The 20,897-nt window shown below is 52.2% G+C and overlaps 1 protein-coding gene across 1 annotated transcript in view; it reads right to left on the reverse strand.

Annotated features, from left to right (window-relative positions):
- CCDC33 (coiled-coil domain containing 33) overlaps positions 1 to 20,897 on the reverse strand; it is a 115,910-nt gene that overhangs the window by 39,045 nt on the left and 55,968 nt on the right. The window contains 5 exon segments of the mRNA XM_036841992.1: positions 5,891 to 6,085; positions 18,872 to 18,948; positions 19,916 to 19,966; positions 19,969 to 20,043; positions 20,693 to 20,822. Of these exon segments, the coding sequence (XP_036697887.1) occupies positions 5,891 to 6,085; positions 18,872 to 18,948; positions 19,916 to 19,966; positions 19,969 to 20,043; positions 20,693 to 20,822 (528 nt within the window).

Below are 20,897 nucleotides of genomic sequence, written 5' to 3' on the forward strand. Positions count from 1 at the left end.
TTATTTCTCTCAAATGATTGGTAAGCACCTTTCTCTCTCTCTCTCTCTCTCTCTCTGTAGGAACTGGAGGAGGAAGAGAAGGATGGGCAGTGGAGTCGGGACTACTGAGACTGGGGTGTTGGAGCAGGAGGGATGGGGTGACAGTGATGTTTCTGGAAACACCTGGTGGCCTGTAGGGGGCACGGAGTCAGGGTCCTCTCATTGGAGGCTGTTGAGGTGGGCACCAGAGGGCTGTGCTTTCTTTATCTCTGTCTCCATCTGTTTCTCTTGTATTTTCCCTCCCTCTTGTGGTCCAAAGATCTGGGTGGGGCTCAGACTCTCAGGGACCTGGGTGATCTGCCTCCCAGGTTGGGCTCGGTGTCACTCTGGTTTATGGAGGCCAAGCCCAGGCTCCTGGGCTTTGTGATGCCAACACCCGGAGCTGCCGTTCTTGCTACTAGGTGCCACTGACGTCAGTAGTGTCCATACTCAGGCGACCACTGCTGGCAGCTGCGTCCTGCTCAGGACCCATCACCTGCCACCAGGTGGTGCCCGGGGAGCCGAGGTTGGGCCTGAGCTTCTCAGCCTCACCAGTCTGCAGACCTCCTCCTGGGCCAGAGCCTGGGGGCAGGACCAAGGCTCCAGGAGCCCCAGGGGACTTTGGAACATCTGCTCCAACCTCCTCTGCTGACAGAGGAAGGGACTGGGGCCCAGAGAAGGGAAGGGAGTTCAAGGTCATTTCAAGGAGGTGGTGAGAGTGCTGTGAGCGCAGGGGATAGTGTGGAGCTGGGCTGACGGGCGGAGGGTATGTGTCCTGTGGCTGTGGGGGTGCTGAGGGGGCTGAGGGTGTAGCCATCACGAAAGGAGCAGGGCTGGGGCAGAGGAGGGCCCACGCCATGACCACATCCTGATTTGCCTAGGACTATCGGGTTTAGCACTGCAAGTCCTATGTCCCGGGACCCCTCAGTCCTGGGAAAACAGGGATGGTTGGACACCAGAGGACCATGCCAGGCACACTCACAGGACCAGGTTCACAGGTGTCTCTGCTATACTGCCAGCCCTTTCTGAAGGCCCCTCACCTGTTCCATTTGACCCTCAGAGGTAGGTAAGGCAGGTAAGCAGCTCTCTTCTATTACAGACAGAAAAATCAAGGCTTAGAGACACAAAGTGCTCCAAGTCACCCTGGCAAGGCATGGGAGAGCCAGCACCTCTCCGCCTGGCTGGGAGGGAAGCAGTCCCTGGGTTGGGAACCCTGCCCTCCTGTCACCCTAGCCCCAACCTCCGCTGCTGTGTGACCTGGAGGAGCCACAGCTTCTCTGGCCTTCCTTCTTCTCCTCATCCTTGAAATGGGGCCCTTTGTCCAGGGGAGCTGAAGTCAACCTACCAGGTTAAATGGCGGTGAGGACAGCTGGGGAAGGGGACACTAAAAAACCAGGAGGTGAGGGGGATCAAGGGATCATTCTGGGTTCAGCAGACTCAGGAGAGGCAGAGAAACAAAAGTGTTATGCTCAGAGCAGGGCGGGCATGTGGGGACTGGGAAGGGGAGAGATGAAGGGAGGGGTTTAGGCTTTCAAACAGAGAATGAAAGAAATGAGTTATACCAGTGTGGTGAGGTTGGAGAAACTCCACTGAATCTTTAAACAACCCTTGTCAATTATTCATCTGCTGGTATGAGGGCCCTCTGGTCTGCCACAAATCTCCTCTGAGCATTGGAGGAAAGGAGGGAGGGAGGGGGAAAAAAGGGGGCGGGGGGAGAGAGAGAGAAAGAGAGGAAGGCAAATATTTACTGGCTACTGTGCACCTACTCTGTCACTCCTGCCTGCCGGGGAACTCCCAGAGCTCAGGACCTTGGCCTCTTCCCACCCCACCTGCCTCAGGACCCTGCACTGCAGGGCACAGGGCTGGGCACCTGGCGGAGGGGGGGTGTCTCTTTTCCTGGCTGATTGGAGGAACAGCTGATACAGCTGCTGGGGAAAGGGAATCTGCACAGTGGCAAGGGTTTGACAAGCCCTGGTGAATGGAGCTGGCTTGTCTGGAGGCTGCGTGGGACCCCTCATCTCACCGGCTCTCACCGGTGTCAGAAGACATTGCCTGGCTCAGCATGAGGTGGGCTCAGGGAATCTAGGGGGTGAGCGGGGAATGCTTACAAGTTGTTTAGTGTTTGGAGAGTTACCATGTGTGGGATGCCTCTTAATATCTCATTCTTCACCCTCACTTAAAAGCCCACCTCTTCCAAAAAAGACTCCCTGGGCTGCTCAGAAGGGAGGTGAAGGCTTCCTCTAGCTGTGCCCAGGCCTTACACTTGACCCAAGGTCATACCCACAAGATCCTGACCCTGGTGGGTCCACTCAGGACTGGAGCTTTGGACCCACTTTGATAGAATGGAACTTGAAAGGCCTATGTTAAAATCAGGTGTCCCAGATAAAGGGAGGAAGAATTGACTGGATTGAAGGCAGATCCAAGAGCACAGTGTGGTAAGGGCGTCTGGGGGCAGGCCCCAGGGCAGCAGCGAGCATCCGTGGCATCCTGTCCGAGGGTACAAACCCTGGTCTCCTCCACTCCTTTCTCTGTTCCCAAGGTGATCCTTTCTCCAGAAAGTGTTCAATTTTCTATTACGCTCTGGAGGAAATCAGTGGCAGAATTGTTTCTTGGGCTCTGGGGAGTGTGCTACAAGACCAGACACAGACTAATGCACTCCTGGAATCAGGTGCTGCAGACACAGACTAATGCACTCCTGGAATCAGGTGCTGCTGAGAGGCTCACAGCCCGGATACAGTGGCCGAGAGCTGAGGGACACAGTTAATCGTTTGCTCACTGCACAATCACTGCCATGTCACTGGGGCCCACTGCTACAGCCCCAGGCTCTGCTGCTGGTGGCCACTCCCTGACCGCACGTCCAGGAGTCACACACCTTGAGACAGTGCCATTGCCACCCAGATGTGTTCTAGTGCAGCCAGGTATTTTCCATGTCCTGTGACTCTGTCTACAGTGTACACGCTGTATTCCGTGCTCATTGCCGTGTTCTATGGCTGCATCTTCCTGTAATGCAGTGTTGTGTGATATCATTGTATGGCTTGGGTCTATTGCTATGCAACTACACTCCACTGCTCCTTCACCGTGTCCTATAGCTTGTCATTGTGTCTGTTGGTCGCATGAGCTCGCGGACTGCTATGTAATTTTGTTTGGTTGCTATGGAACAGTGAGTGACCCATTGCTTCACGCTACCTGTCACGGAGCTGTGCGCTGTTGCTACCCACCCACGTTCTAGTGTTTGTTACTGGGCTCTACTGGCCGCATGAATGTTTTTCTGGCTCCTACCCTGGTCCTTCTGGGCTCTGCCTAGGGGCTTGGAACTGGAGCTGGGGGCTGAGTCTCTAGGACCCAACCGAGGCAGAGGTGGGAATAGTCAGCATGGTAAATCTGTGCTGACAGAGAGACAGAGAAGAATGATGCGTTGGAGGACTGAGGCAGGGGTGGAGGGTAAATAGAATGAAGCCAAAAGCCAGGAACAAGGAGGGAATAGGCTGGAGGCTGGGCCTGGGACAGACTGGGATGGGCAAGGGAGAGGGGCAGGCCTGCTGGGCCCCAAAGCCTTTACCTACATCTGTGTAGGGTCAGGCCTGGCCTGGGCCCTGGAGCCCAGAGATGAGGAAGGTGGTGGCTGAGTGTACCTAACTCAACAGCAAGCTAGGGAGAGCAGCCAGTGCTTGTGACCTTGCCAGGTGCCCAGCAAGGGGAGGGTAGAGGGACCAGCCCCCCAGTGGGAGTGCTGGGGTGATACCCACAGAGGGCATGCTTGAATTAGTTCTCCATATAGACACAGCTCACAACATCTCTGACAGGGTAAAGGGCAGCCTTGAGCCCCCTTGTTCATACTCAGAGCCTCCCCAAATCCTGTCTTAGTGCCCTTGGGCCACTTATTTCTCCTCCTGCCCTCTGTTTACTCAACCCCTTGCTCAAAAACGGTTCCTCCTCATGGCTAACCTTGACTTCTCAAATGCAGTCTAGTTTCATCTCCATGGTTTAATCCTTTAGAGAAGATCCACACTAGCTGGCCTACTACCCAAGTTATTATGCTTTAAATATTAAAGGATATGAAAAGTATATATATTGTTTGAATTGCTCACCTGTTGGATCCATCCTATATGTCAAGGCCCTTCCCCCTCAGCTCTGCTTTTTTCTCCTTCTTTCCCCCATTATCACCATCGACAATATCACCATTGCATTTTATAAGCAGAATGAAGAGTCCAACTCAGCCGATTCCAACCCTTTCTACATCTTACCTCCCCAAGCAAATATATAATATTAAGTCATCTCTAATTTCTCTCAAATAATCCAGACCCTGAGACCCACTGACCTCCACTCAGACCTTGGATCCTTTGCCAAGCAGAAATGTTCACTAGACTCCAAACCAGAGAGGGCCTGCCGTGCATGGTACCAGGAGTGGGTCCCATACTGCTCCCTCCTTGACCCTGCTGGGTCCAGCACCCAGTGGCTGAGATGAGAGGCTCATCCTGCTCCCCGGGGTAGTGTGAGGTCTGCATCCGGCGGTGAGGTGAGGGCCTCCCTGGGTGATGCCTGAGGCTTGGCTGGCTTGGCACCCCAGGGGAGGCTCCTGGAGCTGGAGGGGTGAGGGGAGGAGAGAGCCCTGAGCTCTCTGCAGGGTTGTGACAGGGAGGGAATGCCTTCGTCTTTCCCCTTCCTTCCTGTCTGCCTTTCCCCTTCCATGGCTCCTTCCCTTTTCCTTCCTTCCTTGGCCTTTCCCCCTCCTTCTTTCTCCCCTGCACTACCTCTGCTCAGAGGCACAGGAGGGGCGTCATGAGGCCAGGCTGTGGAGGCAGCAGGCATTGGTTTATTCATGCTGCCCAAAGTCTCCAAAGGCAGGTCTGGATCTTTATTTTCAACCCAACTGATGGCTGAGCTGGCAGGTCAGGCCCGGGAGCCGCCTTCCCGAGGGGCAGAGGTGAGAGGAGTGAGTGTAGAAGATGGCCTTGGGGTGCTCTGGACCTGCCAGGGAGGGTCCCGCTTGGTGTGGGCAGGGGCGCTCCATGTGGGAGCATCCTGGGCACACCCAGCAGACAGCACCCTTCCTATTCATCCGATGGGACATGTTCCAGGAAGGTGCAGTAGTGCCAGGGGAAGATGCGAAGGCTGTTGATGGAGAAGGTCAGGTCCTGGGAGGAGGAGGCCCAGGGTTTCCCTTTGGGCCGGTGGCCTTGGCTCCGGCCTTTTCTCAGGATCTTCCGGAGCAGCGTTCCCCATGGGATCCACTGTGGAAGAAGGGAAGAAGTCACCTATAAATTCACCCATGGTGGTTGGGACAGGACTTCAATTGGAGCCTTTGACTGGACTGTCTTTCTGGTGGCCTGTCCTGGAGTTTTCTGCATCAAGGGGCTAGGACTCGGCACTGAGCCCTCACCAAATTAAGGCATCACCTTGGCTGGCTGCCTGCACCATCCCTTTCCCAGCATCTTGTCAACTGGTAACGGGAAGCCAGACCAACTCCCACAATCAAGGGTAGAGACTCTGTGACCAAAGACAATATCCTCTTTGCTTTGAGTCCTACTTTCCTCTTTCGAAAGTTAACACTAATCTTTCCAGGGCTTCCCACTACCCAGAGGACAAGCTCTCGAGTTGATGGCTACTTGAGTCAGAGGAACCCAGTCTTACAAATGTTGCAGGGGTTGTTTTGAAAGAAATCACCTGAGAGTTCCATTCAAAGGTGAAGAAAGTCTGTAAGACGAAGACCCCACACCTTCCCCCAGTTTAGGGTGACTCATATATAGAGTGTGCCTAAAGGGAAGGTCCACTCGCCACCCGAGGAATGAACAACTCACAGGTGGCAGGAGAGCCCCTTCTCCAGGCCCCATCCCCACTCTGGCCCTCCTGGCCCTGGAGGGGAGACACTCACCATTTCTCGGGACATCTTGGGCACCTGAAGCTCTTCCTCTGCTTCCTGAGAAGTGTATGTGTTGGAGCCAATTGTGGAGCTCACTGTGGCCTTGGACCAGGACTCACGGATGGTACCCAGCTTCTTGTCTAAGATCTTGGGGTCCAGGATGGGCAGAACCTTGCTGTTGTTTGGTGTCAAGAAGTTTTCCGGCCTCTGAGAAGAAAAGGTGCAGAGACATTGCTCTGTGCCTTTCTACCATCAGTGTGCCTTTCTACACCCCCCAAGCCGCTCCTCCTCATGGCTCAGGAGGCCCTGCCTGCCTGGGCCCTGTCTACCTCCCACAACCTGCCCCCTTGCTCACTGCGCTCTAACCACACTGTCCTTGCCTTTTCTCCAACAAGCCAAGCTCGTTCCTGCCTCAGGGCCTTTTTATCTGCTGTTCTCTCTACCCGGAGAGCCTCACGGGTCTTTACATGCCTGTGCCCTTCTCATCATTCAGGTCTCAGCCCAGATGTGATCTTCTCAGAGAGGCCTTGCCTTTGAGATAGAGGCCCACCCCACCTAGAGTAACCCCTCCTCCAGTATACTCTAGTCACATTATCCCATTTTACTGTGGTCACAGTACTTACTCTACCAGAAAATTCATTTCCAAAAAATGTGTTTACATGTTAACTGTCTGCCTTGCTCCTCCACTCTCCACACTCGAATGCAAATTACCTGTAAGCTGGGAACTCATTTATCCCTAGTGTCTGCCTCATTGTAGGAACTCAAGAAATATAGGTTGAAAGAATAAACAAACCGTGCCATCTATGACTCCCACCCTTGGTGCAGTAACAACAGATTCGAAAATCTCCATGCTTCTTTGCCACCCTTTGCTGTGTAGACTTGCTTTCCATTCCATCTCCTTGTCATCCTCTCATCTTCTCACCCATTAAACAGTGTCTCTTCTCTCTCTGCTCTGATGGGCCTCCTTCTCCATCCATGTTCTTTTTCCTAATTCTCTTCTTCCTCTCTTGACATGACTGCCACTCTCATCTCTGCTTGTTGAGAATTTAACCCCACTCAGATACCAGCCCTTCCAGGAAGCCTTCAGGGCCTCCACCCACACTTGCTCAAAGCTTTTCCGGGTTCTCCCAGCCCAGCAGCTGGCTCTCTCTGCTCTCACACTGTCCTCTAATTCCAGGCTTATTTGCCATTTTTGTTTTTTTGACAAAACTTTAAGTTCCTCGGGCTTAGGGACATGTCTTCTACTCCCTCTGGGGAGAGGTTATTTGAAAGCTCTGTTGGAAATCCATGGTTAGCCCCCAAAACGTGCCCATTGTTCAAAGAATCATGCAGACTCAGGTTTGTAGGGACCTCAAAGATGACCCGCTTCCACTCTACATCAGCTGTTGGAATCCTGTCTTGGCCACACAGTATACAAATATTCCACTGTCTAGAGTGTTGTGCTAGAAAGAAGCAAATAGAACAATGGGCACAGTGCCAACCAAGACAAATGTGCTCAGGGTTAAAAGTGCCCAAATGTCTGGCCCTGAACAAACAGAGAGAATGAGTGCAGGTGGGCCTCTCTTTAAGTGGATGCTCTATATGAAAATCCACACCTATGAACCAGATGAATCAGGACAAGGACCCTTCTATTTACCTCTAGGATCCTTTAAATAACTACCCTTTAAAAATAAATTTGGTGTTCAGAAATTCATTAACAAGAAACATTTTCAGTCTTGCATCAATAGATTAAGGGACATTCATACAAGTACAGAGGTATCCAGTCCAGTTGGGGCCTCATCCCCCCTTCCCTCTACCATCAAATAGGTACCGGGAGAAAGCTGCTATATGAAGACTTTTGGGGTGGGAAGAGTGAAGCATTGGGTGACTCTGAGGCTGACTTTGGCACTGACTGCACTTTATAACCAAGACTTCTGGGGCCGTTTTGTCCCTGGGTATTAGACCTGGCTGTCTCTCTCACCTGCTCCTCTCAGTAACTTTCATTCATTCGGAGGCTTCCCACTGAACATGCCCTCTGTACAGCATCTGAGTCAGATGGTTTGGGGTTTTCTAGTTGTTTGTGTGTTTTAGATAAGAAAAAGCACCACATCTGTCTCCTGTTCAGAACAGCTGAACACGATTGGCTGTAGCAGAAAAACTACAGAATGTATATTAGATGGATGGGTGGGTGGATGGATGTAGGAGAGAGGGAAGGAAGAAATAACTAGCCAAGGCAAAGACCAACTCGCCGTTGACCAGGTGGCCCCTGGGGCTGGGGTGAGATGCTGATTCAGGACCTGTAATGACATTTCTCCTCATTTCCAGGCAGAAAGCCAATCTTGATGCCCTGGATTTCATAGACTGCCATCTAATCCAGTTAGGGGAGGAAGTAGAAGTAATGAAATCAAGGGAGAGGTCTCCAGAGGCACCCTCATCAGTTCTGAAAGCAGGGACACACTGCTGAGAGAGTCCCTTCCTCCACAGCCTGTCACCCTGACATCCACCCTGCGTGTCCCCAGTACCAAGTGGGTCAGCTCAGTGACGCAGAGCTGACACTTACTGGGCCCCTGATCAGAACTGGGCACTCACTAACTTTATGTGGATTCTGAAATTTATTATGTATAATTAATTTAATTTCATCACAAAGATGAAATAAAAATGAGATGGACCCCTCAGTCCAGACCACCCCATGAGTCTCCGGTGGGCAGGGGTGTTGTTCCAAGAAGGAGGAAAGGAAAGGCAGAGTATCTATGGACTTCAGTCTATTCTGCCCATCCCACCCCCTCCTGACCCCCAGCTGCTCTTCCTGTAGCTTCTACCAGACTCAGTGGTCCTGCTCTGCCCTCTCCATGGCTGGCTCTGGCCTATACCTGCTTCCACAGCTGCTTCATGAGAGTACCTCCCCAGCCCTCACCCCTGCAGGTCTCCCAATGAACTTTGCCAGGATCTATCCCAGCCTGGGGCTTGGGGTAAGATGGGTGGGTGACTTTTATAGAAAAATCTTTACACTTCCACATAATGCAGGCCCCAAAGGGAAGGTCAGAGGCAGTTGTTCTAGTCATGCGAGGTAAGGGGTCCCAGGAGGACCACAGTGCCTCACATAGCGCTTAAATTCTCTCTATTGTTCCCTTACATTACCTGTCCAGACTCATCAGCTTCAGTCTGCCTACATTTTGGGGAGGGGCTTGTGCCCCCCTCTCCTTGCTCCTCATGGGAGGGACCTTGTCTGAGACTACGGGGAGGATCCAGGCTGCTGGAAGTGGTGGGTCAGGGTGGAGAATGGGGGAGAAACAATGCTAAAATGGGGATGGAAAGAAGGGGGATCTCTGGGGACTAGCTCTTCCGTATTCGGGCCCAGCCTTGCCTTGCTCTCCCGTCTTCCTCCAGGTTGGGGAGGAGGCTTCTGGTTCACCCCACAAGCCTGCTTATTTGCTTTTCTATTTGGTAGGCTTTGCCCTGCCTGTGGAGGCAGCTTGGGGCTGACAAGTGGCCCCTCGCTCTGTGGCTCCGTGGCTACAGCACATCCTGCTTCATTAGGACTGTAATTAGGAGACCTACTTTGAAAGCTCAGAGTGATGCATGACCGCGCACAGGCTCAGACTCAGCGCCCAGCCCACGGCTCCTTGTCCTGCTGCAGCTGTCCCACACCGCATGAGTGCATGGTGGGGAGGAGACACCCCCTTCTTCTTCCTTCTCAGCCCTCACTGTTGCCTGCAGAGGGTCTGTTGAGACAGACCAGGCCAATAGCATAACAGACTCGAGGATTCTTGGGTCACCTGTTTCCCCCTCCTCCTCTAACATCTTCTGCCTCCCTCCTACCCAGTCCACCCCCTAGGTCCCTGATCATGCAAAATGCAGCAGTTCCAGCCTGCCCTGGCAATTACAGACTAGCCGAGTTGCAGCTGCTGTCCTCGGTGCTGAAAGTGCCCGTCTTGCGGCCTGCCTGCCTCTCGCCCCGCCCTGAGCCTTCTTGCTGGAGCGCACAGGCTCTTAATTCAATTAGCTGGCCCTGAACCCTCCCCAGGGAGCCTGGAGCGGAAACTGACAAATTCTGTTTAACAAAGACATTTGTCCCCCGCCCCGCTGGCTTTGGGCTCTGCCCGCCTGTATCCTGCTCATTAGGTATCTAACAAAGTGCGTCCCAAGAAATCTGCTTCCAATCGCTAGTAATTCAGGAGGCCTGATGCAATTTTCTCCCTGATAAGGGTGTCTCGCCCGCTGGCAAGTGCCATAATAAGCCCTGTGCAGCGGATCCCCCATCAGTCGCTGCTTTGTCATTTCCTGTGGCTGCAGTTGTAGGTTCTTATCTCTTCAGCTGAAGGAGTTTCAACGGGTCCCTCCAAGGGGGCTTGCTGCCTCCCCTGCATATCGTAGGCCTCATTTATGACAAGCCATGTGGTCTTGCAGCTGCGGTGGGGTTTGAAGCTCTGAGTCTGTCTGCCAGCCAAGAAGGGCCCAAGTGTTAATCCTCGTTGGGGCCATGATTCATTCTCCTGAAAATGGTGTCAGAGGGTTAATCTAAAAACAAGTTGTGGCACCAGAGGAGGGGAGCCAATGAGAAAGATTTTTTTTAAAATTCTGGTAGGGATTTTATTTATTTATTTATTTATTTTTGGATGTAGGTACCATTCTTTTATTTATTTATTATTTATTTATTTATTTATTTATTTATTTATGGACGTAGGTACCATTTTATTTATCTATCTACCTATTTATTTATTTATTTATTTATTTTTGGACGTAGGTACCATTCTTTTATTTATCTATTTATTTATCTATCTATCTATTTATTTATTTATTTATTTATTTATGGCTGTGCTGGGTCTTCGTTGCTGCGCGAGGGCTTTCTCTAGTTGCGGGAGTGCGAGCTGCTCTTCGATGCGGTGCACGGGCTTCTCATTGCGGTGGCTTCTCTTGTTGCGAAGCACGAGCTCTACGTGCGTGGGCTTCAGTAGCTGTGGCTCGCAGGCTCTAGGGCACAGGCTCAGTAGTTGTGGCACAGAAGCTTACTTGCTCCGCGGCATGTGGGATCTTCCTCAACCAGGGGATTGAACCCGTGTCCCCTGCATTGGCAGGCAGATTCTCAACCACTCTGGCAGGGATTTTAGTATTAAATAGAGCCCTGCCTATGGCTCAGTGGATGGGCTGTGGGCTCACTCTTGTTAGCCTGAAACCTGGTCTTTCTGCAGTTAATCTTCTCCCTTGGGTTCCCCCTATTCATATCTAGAGAGACTCTTCCAACATATAGGTCAGATCACATCCTACTGCTGCTCAAAGATCTTCCTTAGCTTCCTATTACTCTATGATGAAGTCTATACCCTGTATCCTGGCATTCAGGCCCTCCAGAATCTAAGCCCCATCTAACCCTCCAGTCTCACTGCCCACAACAGCTTCCTCATGTCCCATGCACTCCAGACACTGTCGTGTTTCCATGGCTTTGCACTCGTGGTTCGCTCTGCCAGAAGCACCCTTGCCTTGCCTATTTCCAAGCCACTCTTTGAGGCAGAGTGCAAACCATGCTTCTCTATGACTCTTCCCCTGACAATGCAACTACCTCAACTAGAACCCTTAGCAAGATGAATAGTGATGATCTTTTGGAGTGCTTTACTGCTTGGCACAGGTTAAGGATCTAACAAATGGTTGATGAATTCATGCCTGAATGACCTTGGCTGGACCAAGGGTACACATGGTTTGGCTAAAAAGAGGTCTAAGGCTGTGGTAGTCTGGCTTTGAGATGGGGAAAAAACCCAAGAGCGGCCCCCAATTTCTGAGAAGTCTGGTCTGGAAGCTTCTGCCCTTTCTTACTTCCTCTCCTCCCCCTTCTTCAATCCATCAGCTATGCATTTGGTTCATGCGGAGAGCAGAGCAGGCCAGGGGGAGGCCTGAATGTCCAGTTCCTTAGTCATCCCTGCATCCTGACTCAATCCACTCCATCTGTGGCTGGGAGTCACAGGCTCACATTGTCAAGGCAACACAGGGTGGTTGGTGAGGCATTCTGGATGAGCCTGCAGTGTGGCTCTGGGTCCATTCCTGCCCACCCTGGCCTGGGACCTCACAGGCCAAGAAGCAGGTCTTCATTTTCTCTATCTCCTCTGTAGCCCCAGCTCAGGGCTCTGGCCTCTAGAGAGATGATTGTCTGTCTCTTCTCCATTTCTTCATTCTCTGAAAAATTGGTGTGAGACCAAATGTGGTGCTGGTGACGTTTATCTTCAGCACTTGACAAGGCCTCCTGATGTCCTTATAGATGTGAATCTGGTGGAGCAGCTGTCATGAGGGGTGGGCGCTGAGTGATGGATTAGCAGGGCTCTGTCGTTCCCCTCCCCCTGGAGCTCTGTTGTCATCCCTGATGAGTTCAGCATGTTTGTCAGCAACTTGGGTGAACAATAGTAAGAGCTCCCTTTACTGAGGGTCTGCAAGACCCTTTGCTGGGCACTTACACACGCTCCCTTATTCAATTTTCACTGCATTTCTGGCTGGTAGGGATCACAATCCCTTTCTATGGATAGAAAAGTAAAACTCATGGTGGCTACGATCATGTGGAAGATCCAGAATTCAAACCCAGATCTAAGGATGCACGCTTTTTAGTGCACATTGCAGCAAAGTGTCCTAACTACATGCACAGGTGACCCAGAGCTTGGGGTAGGGGTGGAGGTGGGGCTGTGAATGGGTGACGCATGATGAAATCAGGCTCCAGAGTGATCTCCAGCCCAGACAATATGCTGAGACAAAGAAGGTGAGTTCAAAATAGAGCAGCAGAGGTTCAAGGTGAAGGTGTGCCACCTGACAGCGGCTCACATACCAGACAGGACTCCCAGGCTCTAAATGGACCCCACAACCTTGGTTAGGAATAAAGCGAATGATAGACTTTGGCTGCACCAAAGGGGAGAATGTGTTTGCAGAAAAAGGATGATAGTCCTATTCTACCCACCAATACTGATCCAGCTTCACAGTTTGGGGGGACACTTTAAGAGGAGTGTTGTCAAGATGAGACAACCAGGAGGATGAGAAGCAGAAAGCCAGTGTGACAATGAGCAGCCAGAGGGAGAGTTGGTCAGGCTGCAGATGACACAACTAGTTTGCAAACAGCAACAGGGCCGACCTGCGCATGGGCGCTAACTTCTCTGGAGCCAGTCTCAGGAAGGAAAAGGCAGGATTGGGGGAGGCAACTGGAGAAAGATAGGAGGAAGGGGTCTACCATGGAGCTGATAGAGGCTGGAGAGGGCTTCCTGAGAGGAAATGAGGTCCCTGTCACAAGAAGTGAGCAAGCAGAGTCTGTAAAACCCTGTGTGTTGGAGGGAGTGTCAAATGCCCTCCCTGAAGTGGGGAGCATGGGGGGGAGTTGCATCATAACCAAGAGACTGTTGGGGGAGCATGGAGCACTGCTGGGAGGGTTTCAGGCACTGTGAAAAGCAGGCAGGAAACTCTTATGGTGGGATGGTGAGCCCTGACCCAACGCTGAGCATCTGTGAGGCTGGCCCCGGAAAGGCACGGGCTCTCCCCTCTCACTCATCTGTCCCCAGCTTCCTTGGGTCGTATGGGTTGATCTCTGAATTGGGCCTAGAGTCTGGGCAGGTGGGGAAAAGGGTACCTGTGAGCTGGGGAGGGATAGGTCTTTTCCTCTGTCTCCTGCCATGTGGCCTGGGAGAGTGGGAGGACAGGGAGGTAGGGGGTGCAGGGTGAGGTTGGGGGTCTGTGCGTAGGGCAGGGATGTTGTGAGGGTGAAAGAGGGGAAAGGGTATTTTTCTCTGGATTCATCATTATCCTTACGGTAGTGTTTTCAGAGCTGGAGTCTTGGGGGTGGAACAGAAGCTCCCAGCGGATAGAAGCAGCTGAGGAGACTGCTGTGCCACCCTGGACACTGGGCCTTCTGGGCGGCTGCGTTTGGTGAGGAAATGGAGGACGGCTTGTGTTGGGGCTTCTCTGAAGGCCAGCCCAGGGCTGACATGCGTGGCTTTCCAAAAATCCATAAGAATTCACCAGAAGTCAGCACGTTTCTGCCTGTGCCGTGCCCTCCACTCCACATTTGCTAAACAGTCTCTTGTCCCCACTCCGGGCTGGTCTCCAGAGAGAGTGGTTTGAATAAAAACACCCGGCAGCCTTTCACATGGCATCAAAGACCTGCCCGCACCCCCCTCCCTTGAGGGGAACAGGGAGGGGAGGGTCAGATGGGACTGTGGGAGCCGCCCCGTCCCTCAGTGGGGGATAGCACGGGCCACCTCATCCTCTCCTTAAAGGCACCCTCTCTGTGCCAAATCCAAGGAAGCAGTGGGTTTTGAATCCTCCAGCATCTCTCAAGTCTGTGGGCTAAGGAGAGGGGGCTGCTCATCTGAGAGGCTCTGCCTCTGCCTGGTGCCCTGGCACCCTGCCTGGGCAAGATCCTGGATCCCAAATCCCAGCCCCAAGAGGGTACCTGTTGCTGAACACACAGATGACAGCATGGACTTGTCCCACCTCATGGGGAGGCACATTTCCAGGCAAGGAGGCAGGAGTTGACACAATGAGCACCTACTGTGTGCACACCAGGCTCTAATCCACGTAGTCAGCCTAGGAAACCTGGTCAGTTGTCTCACTTCAAAGAGGTTTTCTGCAAGCTGGAGGGCACCCAGGATGCTGTGGGATCTTGAAACCAGTTCATTAGAAGAGGTAGACTGCTTAGCCCGGAGAATCATAGACTCCTGGGGGACCAGATCACACTCTTCAAAGAGAAGAGGCCAAGATCAGAGGGTGAATGGAGGAGACTAAGGGTTTATTCGTGTTTGTATATATGGAGTAGTCATAGGCTCGTGGGTTTTCAGAGGCTAATGGACCTCCAAGGTGAACTCCCACTGAACATGGAATAAAGGGAAGTTTTCTGTGTATACACAGATGTCTGTGTTTTTCTAGCTTTTTGTAGCTATATGTAGTTATACATGTATGTACTCATCTACACACACAACCCTAGCTTAAGGCAGAACACTCTGAGCAGCAGGTGTCCATAGAGAAGTTCCATCAGAGGGAAGAAGCTTAACCCAGCACCAGCAGAACCAGCTTCAAGCACAATATCCCAAACCAGGAAACCACTCCTTCTTGCCATTGACTGTGACTGCTAGTCTGCCTGCCAGCGTGCTGGAAGGAGGCTTGCAGGGGTTGCACTGCAGCCCCAGAGGGCAGAGTCAGGAGCTTGGGGCAGAGGGAGAGCCCCTGGAGGTAGGGTGGGCTCAATGTGGGGTAAGCATTTCTATCAGCTGTAGGCACTGAACCATGGGATGGGCTGCTTCTAGAGGTAGTGAACTGCCCCCTGACATGGCAGAGCAAGAGGAGAGGCTGGGATGACCACCCGTGGTGGATGGCATCAAGGAGATTTCTGTCCAGGGTGGGCTGTGGAGAGACACCTCTGTGGTCTCTGCCTATTTGGAAATTCCACAATGTTCTTGTTCCTGGAGCTCTGAGAATGGGTGATATGGAAGCAGTGGGTGTGGGGAAACTGTGTTCACCAAAATGTCAGTTAACCAGGATGGCCTGTGCCCAAACCTCCAGGACATGAAGGCTCTCAGGAAAGAGGCTGTGTCCTCAAGTGGGAGGTACCCAAATAGGACAGGCATATTCATTTGTTCTGAAGCATTTCCTCTCTGTAGTACAGCTGTCTATGAGCAAGGAGTTGCCCCTAAGATGGAGCTGTTAGCCAGGTGGACAAGGGGTCCGGAGAGGCCCATTATCACAAACCCCGCTGCAGATGGAGTATCCACAGGACTCTAAGATCTCCAGGCTTCAGGTAGTGGCTCTTGGGGCTTTGAGCAGTGTTTGATTTAAACAGTGGAAGAATCGATAGTTCTGGTCCTAGGTCTGGCGCTTCCTTCCCACGGGCTGGAATGCAGAGATGAAAGTTGGGTGCCTCTCACCATGAATTGGTGGCCAACACCTTAGGTGAAACAATAAGATGGAAGGAACTGGGTCTTCTCTGTTACAGCGGCTTGGCTGGTAACCTTACTCAGAGAGCACATCAAATCCAAAGAGCCTGTCTGAGCACACTCCCTATCGCGTAACCTCGTTTGAGTTTCATCAGGCCTCATATCACGAGCTGATATCTGCTCATGAATTGATTTCAGATATCTGAAATATCTGATATCTCTTATCTGGTCCACACTCCCTGCTCTCTAAGAATGCAAGTTTTATGAAGACAGGACCTTTTTCTCATCTTTTTCAATGTAAGATTCCTAAACCCAGGACAGTATCTGCTCCACAGGCAGGTGCTCAGCAAAGATTTGCCGTTGCGCGGAGAACGGTGGTGGTGTTACAGAGAAGGCGATGGTGAGGAATGGAGCTGGGGACACGCTGTAGATGCAGTGCCATCTGATCTGTTCATCAACACCCTCCCACCTCCACATAGGGAGAAGGATGACAAAAGGGATGAGACACGAGCAGAGAGCCATGTCCACGCCTGAGGAGGGTAAATGCAATCAGACGGGCTCCACGGCTGCCGGCCCCTCCCTCTCCTCATTGCAGTCCAGAAGGGCAGCCAAAACTCTAGTCCTCATCAAACATATGTGGGATAAAAGAATGAATGAGCGGGTACCATGGCTGTAAGGTTATGCCAAGTCCATCTTAGCTTTTCATATTAAGGCCCCCAAATTGGACTTCAAGCTTCTAGAATCAAAGTGAGTCAGTTATTGGCCAATTCTCAGATCGTTTCACCAAGAAACAGTTTAACCACAAAAAGACTTCTCTTCTGTGTGTGCCAATGCGGGTGTGAAAACGTCTGTGTGTCAGTTTGCTCGGGTGTGGGAGCATGTATATATGCACTAAATGTGTGCACTCTTGCAGAGGGATGTGTATATTTGTGTTGCATGTCTTTGCATTTGTGATTGTCTCTGTGTGGGTATTCAAATGTGATTGTCTCTGTGTGGGTATTCAAATGTGATTGTGTGAGACTCTGTATGTGTAGAGCTGTGTGTGTGAATTCTTGGCTGCAGAATTTGAATTTCCTCCAGTACTATTTTCCTGGTACACACCCAGTCTTGAGCCCCTTTCTTTTCCTTTCTTCTCGGAAATCCACTACTGAAAGGTTTTTTTACCCGCCTCCAGGGGGAGGGGGCTGGGGGAAGGGGAAGCTAAAATCACAAGGCCCAGATCAAAACACTCAGCAGCTAAATGAATTCGGCAGCATTTTCCCGCATGACTTGGAGGGATAATTTAGTGAAGCCACCAGCTGGAAGGAAAGGGATTAATTCTGCACTTAGCCCAGCTCCAGTGAATAATTCATCACTGAGACCTTTGTGCCCAGCCCCTGGGCAACTGGGGAAGTGTCCTGCCCACCTGCCTGTTGCCTGCCTGGGTCCCCCAGTGCCCTGACCAGCGGCACTTGACGCTTCTTTCGGTTCTCAGGACACACGTGCCCCAGCAAAGGGGTAGGAGGCAGGGGGAGGTGAGGCAGGGGGAGGTGAGGCAGGGGCTGGCAGTGGTCACTGACAGACTCTAGACCCTGAGAAGAGCATGGAGGCTTGAGCTCCAATCTGGGACATCTGGGATCCCTGCTTCCCCTTTCCTGGGGTCTTTTGTGGCCTCTGTGTCCCCTCCCCTCTCAGTAACTTCTCCATCCTGTACCTGGTTTGGTGGTGATGGTGGTGGTGTGGATGTCAGGTTGTATCTAACAAACTCTCTCTCACCAAGAATTAGAGGAGTCTCTACAGGGCAATGTGGAACATTCCCCAGCGGGGAGTGTTAATGGGAGGTTTCAAGCACTCACGAGAGGCCTTGCGGGGAGACAGTTTTGGGTGGGTACCTTCCCAGGTAGACCTCTCAGACCCTCCAACAAGGAACTCCCTGCGTTCTTCACAGGTAAGGTCACAGGGCCAAGTATTACCCCAGAGCTGGTGGCTATTCTTCCTGGCATGGGAAGCTAGCAGGAGTTGACTGATCCAGACATCAGCCCCTGCAAGCATTTCCAGGGGGTCATGGTCCTCAACTGCCCACATCCCAGCTTCATGCCTCTCTCAGCACCACAGAGAGAAAAGTGGGAAAATTCCAGCCTGTCAAGTGCACTGGAGCCAAATGACCCGAGTCCAAGCTGGACTTCAGAACCCAGGTATAGATGATAGAGGAAGTGATCCCATCCATCAGGCAGGGCTCAGTCCCTGGGGACTTTCAACTTGGGGCAACCCAGCTGTGGTGGGCAGGATTCCAAAAATGAGCCTACAAGATTCCACACCCTAATCCCTGAAAGCTGTGAATATGATGAGCTTTCACTCCTGTGATTATGTTACATGACACAGTTGACCTTAAGATGGGGACATTATCAGAGTGAGCCTGACCTAATCACATGAGCCCCTTTAAAAGCAGAGCGTTTTCTCTGGCTGCTGACAGAGGAGAAAGTCAGAGAGCTTTGCAGTGTGAGGGGGAGTTGATATGCCTGCTGGCTTAAAGATGGACGAGGCATTGTGAGAAGGAATGTGGGCGGCCTTCAGGAGCTGAGAGAGGCCCCGGCTGACAGCCGGCAAGGAAACGGACCTCAGCCCTACAACTGCAGGGAACTGGATTCTGATGACAACCTAGGGGAGCCTGGAAGCACACTCTTCCCCAGAGCCTCCAGATAGGAACAGAACCCTGCCAGTATCTTGATTTCAGCCTTGCTGTATTGGATTGCCTACCTACAGAAGTGTGAGCTCATAAGTGGGTGTTGTTTTTAGCCACTAAGTCTGTGGTAGTTTGTTACACAGCAACAGAAGCTAATATCCAGTTCACGCTTGTAGAATCTTGATCCCAGTAAGCCAGGCTTGGCTTGGGCTGAGTTAGAGGCTGACTCCCCGGTCTGAGTGGCCCTCTGTTCTCAACTCTCTCTTCCTAATCTCAGTTTTTTCAGGCCTTGAATCACCCTCAGACATTTCCATCCAAAACAGAAGCCCCGTCCTTCTAAAAGCTCCTGGCCCCAGTCCCTGAATAAGGCCAGCGATTGAAAAGGAGGTTGGAACCCACGGAGAGGCTACAAGAGCTGGCACATGACTGCCCCGGCCCTGAGCTTCCCCTGACCCACAGTCTTACCTCAGAGGAAAGCAGCTGGAAGGAGAGATCCACCGTGGGGACCTCACCATTTATGGTTTTCAGCTTGGTGTCCTGGAGGAGGAGAAGGGAATAGTCGGCCACACTGGCCAGGGCAGGCAGCTTCTGCCTCTGCTTTGTCCATTGTTTCAGATTCCCCGGGGAAGTACCTACTGGCCGCTGTGCCCAGAGAGTGGGAGGGAGGCGGTAGCTGGTCTCCCACCTCTGCTCACCCTCACTGCTTCCGTACTACCCTCCCCAACTCCACAGGAGACCTGACTGGCTCCTTCAGACTTGCCTCCTGGCAGAGTGGAGAAGCTCCAATTTGTTGAGGTCTATTATGTCAGGATGGCCAGAGTACTTTAGGGAAAAAGGTGGCATAGAAATAGACAATGATCGTAATAACACATTGATTCTTATTGAGAACGTATTCTGTTCTAAGTGCTTTACAGGTATTTCCTCCAAAAAAACCTCATAGCAACCATATGAGAAAAGTACCATTACTATGAACCCATTTTACACACAGGGAAACTAAGTCACTGAGACCGAGTAGTTTTTCCATGGTCATGTAAGCTGGTAAGTAGTAGAACCAGACCGTCTGGTTCTAGACTCTTTCGCTATGCAGAGAAATAATGTACGGCATGTTGTTCCTATTTTAGAGATGGGCATTCTAAGGTTCAGAGAGGTTAAGTAACTTGCCCCAGGTTCTACAGTGAGGACTAGGGCAAGTCAGGATTTGAACCCAGGTCTGGCTGGTTAGAAGTCTGAACTCTTGCTGCTATCCCCTAGGGCCTCCCTGTGCTTCTCCCAACTTGTCTGGGGGCAATTTCATCACAAGCCCGGAGGTAAGACTGAGTTTTGGTGTTGGGGGTACTCCTCACACCTGACAGCGGTCAGAGTCCCTGGTGCGGGCTCTGGTGGAAGCTGCTGGAGAAGCCAGATTCGCCTCTGTTGGCGGGGGCAAGGTGGAGCAGGTTGGGGAGGGGTGGGACCAGGTGGATCTGCCGTGGACCCTGTCTGGGGGACGGTGGTGGGTACTCCCGGTGATGGGGAGCTTCTCCACACGCAGCCCATTCAGGCCCTTCCCTGTCAGCATATGCGGTGCAAACGGCTCTTTAGCAGCAACACGGAGATACCCTGGGACTTGTTGAGGGTCCATGGTTCACTGTCTTTCACTGTGGAGGTAGGACGGGCTGGGGTTCCCATCAAAGCCCCCAGCCCAAGCTTCTTGGATCCCAGTGTCTGAGGTCCCAATGGGGCCCATCCTTTGGTACCTGACATCTAATTCTCCCATCCCTCACCGTCCACCTCTTTCCGGCCTCCTGGCCTCTCCCTGCAAAAATCTCCTCTTCCTCCTCTGCCCTTCAGGGCTTCCTGAGTTCAAGACCAACTCTAAACATATTCCGTGTCTCTGGGTGTTTATATAGCTATCCCTTGTCTCTGTCCTTTGGGGGCTTCACTCTTATGGTGTGGAACTAAGACTGTGGATCAGCCGGTCTCTGAATCCTGTCTCCCCACAAAGCTCCCTCTGTGAGCTCTGAGGGCTCCTCCCTTCCCTGATAGGCACTGTGGACGGGGTGGTGGTGTAATAATACGAGGGTCTAGTATGGGAATAGGGCCCATGTGTCCTGGCCCATATCCCAGTGTTGTCTTTGGGACAAGGAAGCCAGCCAGGGGCTCCCCAACCTGTCTGCACACATGGGGAGGCTGCCTCGGGACCCCTCACCCAACCCCACAGGATGCAGAGGCAGGATGGTCTGAACACCCTTTCATACACATGTCCTGGTATGCGGCGGCCCTGACATGGCAACGGGGGTCACTTACTCGAAGACGAGGAGTAGTACTCCAGCACCAGGGCTCTGTCCTCTGGGAAGCTGGTGGCTCCAGCTCGGCCTTGGAAGAGGAAGGACTGATTCCACAGGGGCAGCTCTGGGGGTCCCCCAGGCTTGGACAGCTGACAGGAGAAGGTGGGAGAAGGTGGTGAGGCCACAGCTTCTCCCAAATCAAAGGATGTCCAGATATTTGGTTG

Source organism: Balaenoptera musculus, chromosome 2, assembly GCF_009873245.2.
Source record: "Balaenoptera musculus isolate JJ_BM4_2016_0621 chromosome 2, mBalMus1.pri.v3, whole genome shotgun sequence".
In the NCBI taxonomy this organism is placed as follows: Eukaryota; Metazoa; Chordata; class Mammalia; order Artiodactyla; family Balaenopteridae; genus Balaenoptera; species Balaenoptera musculus.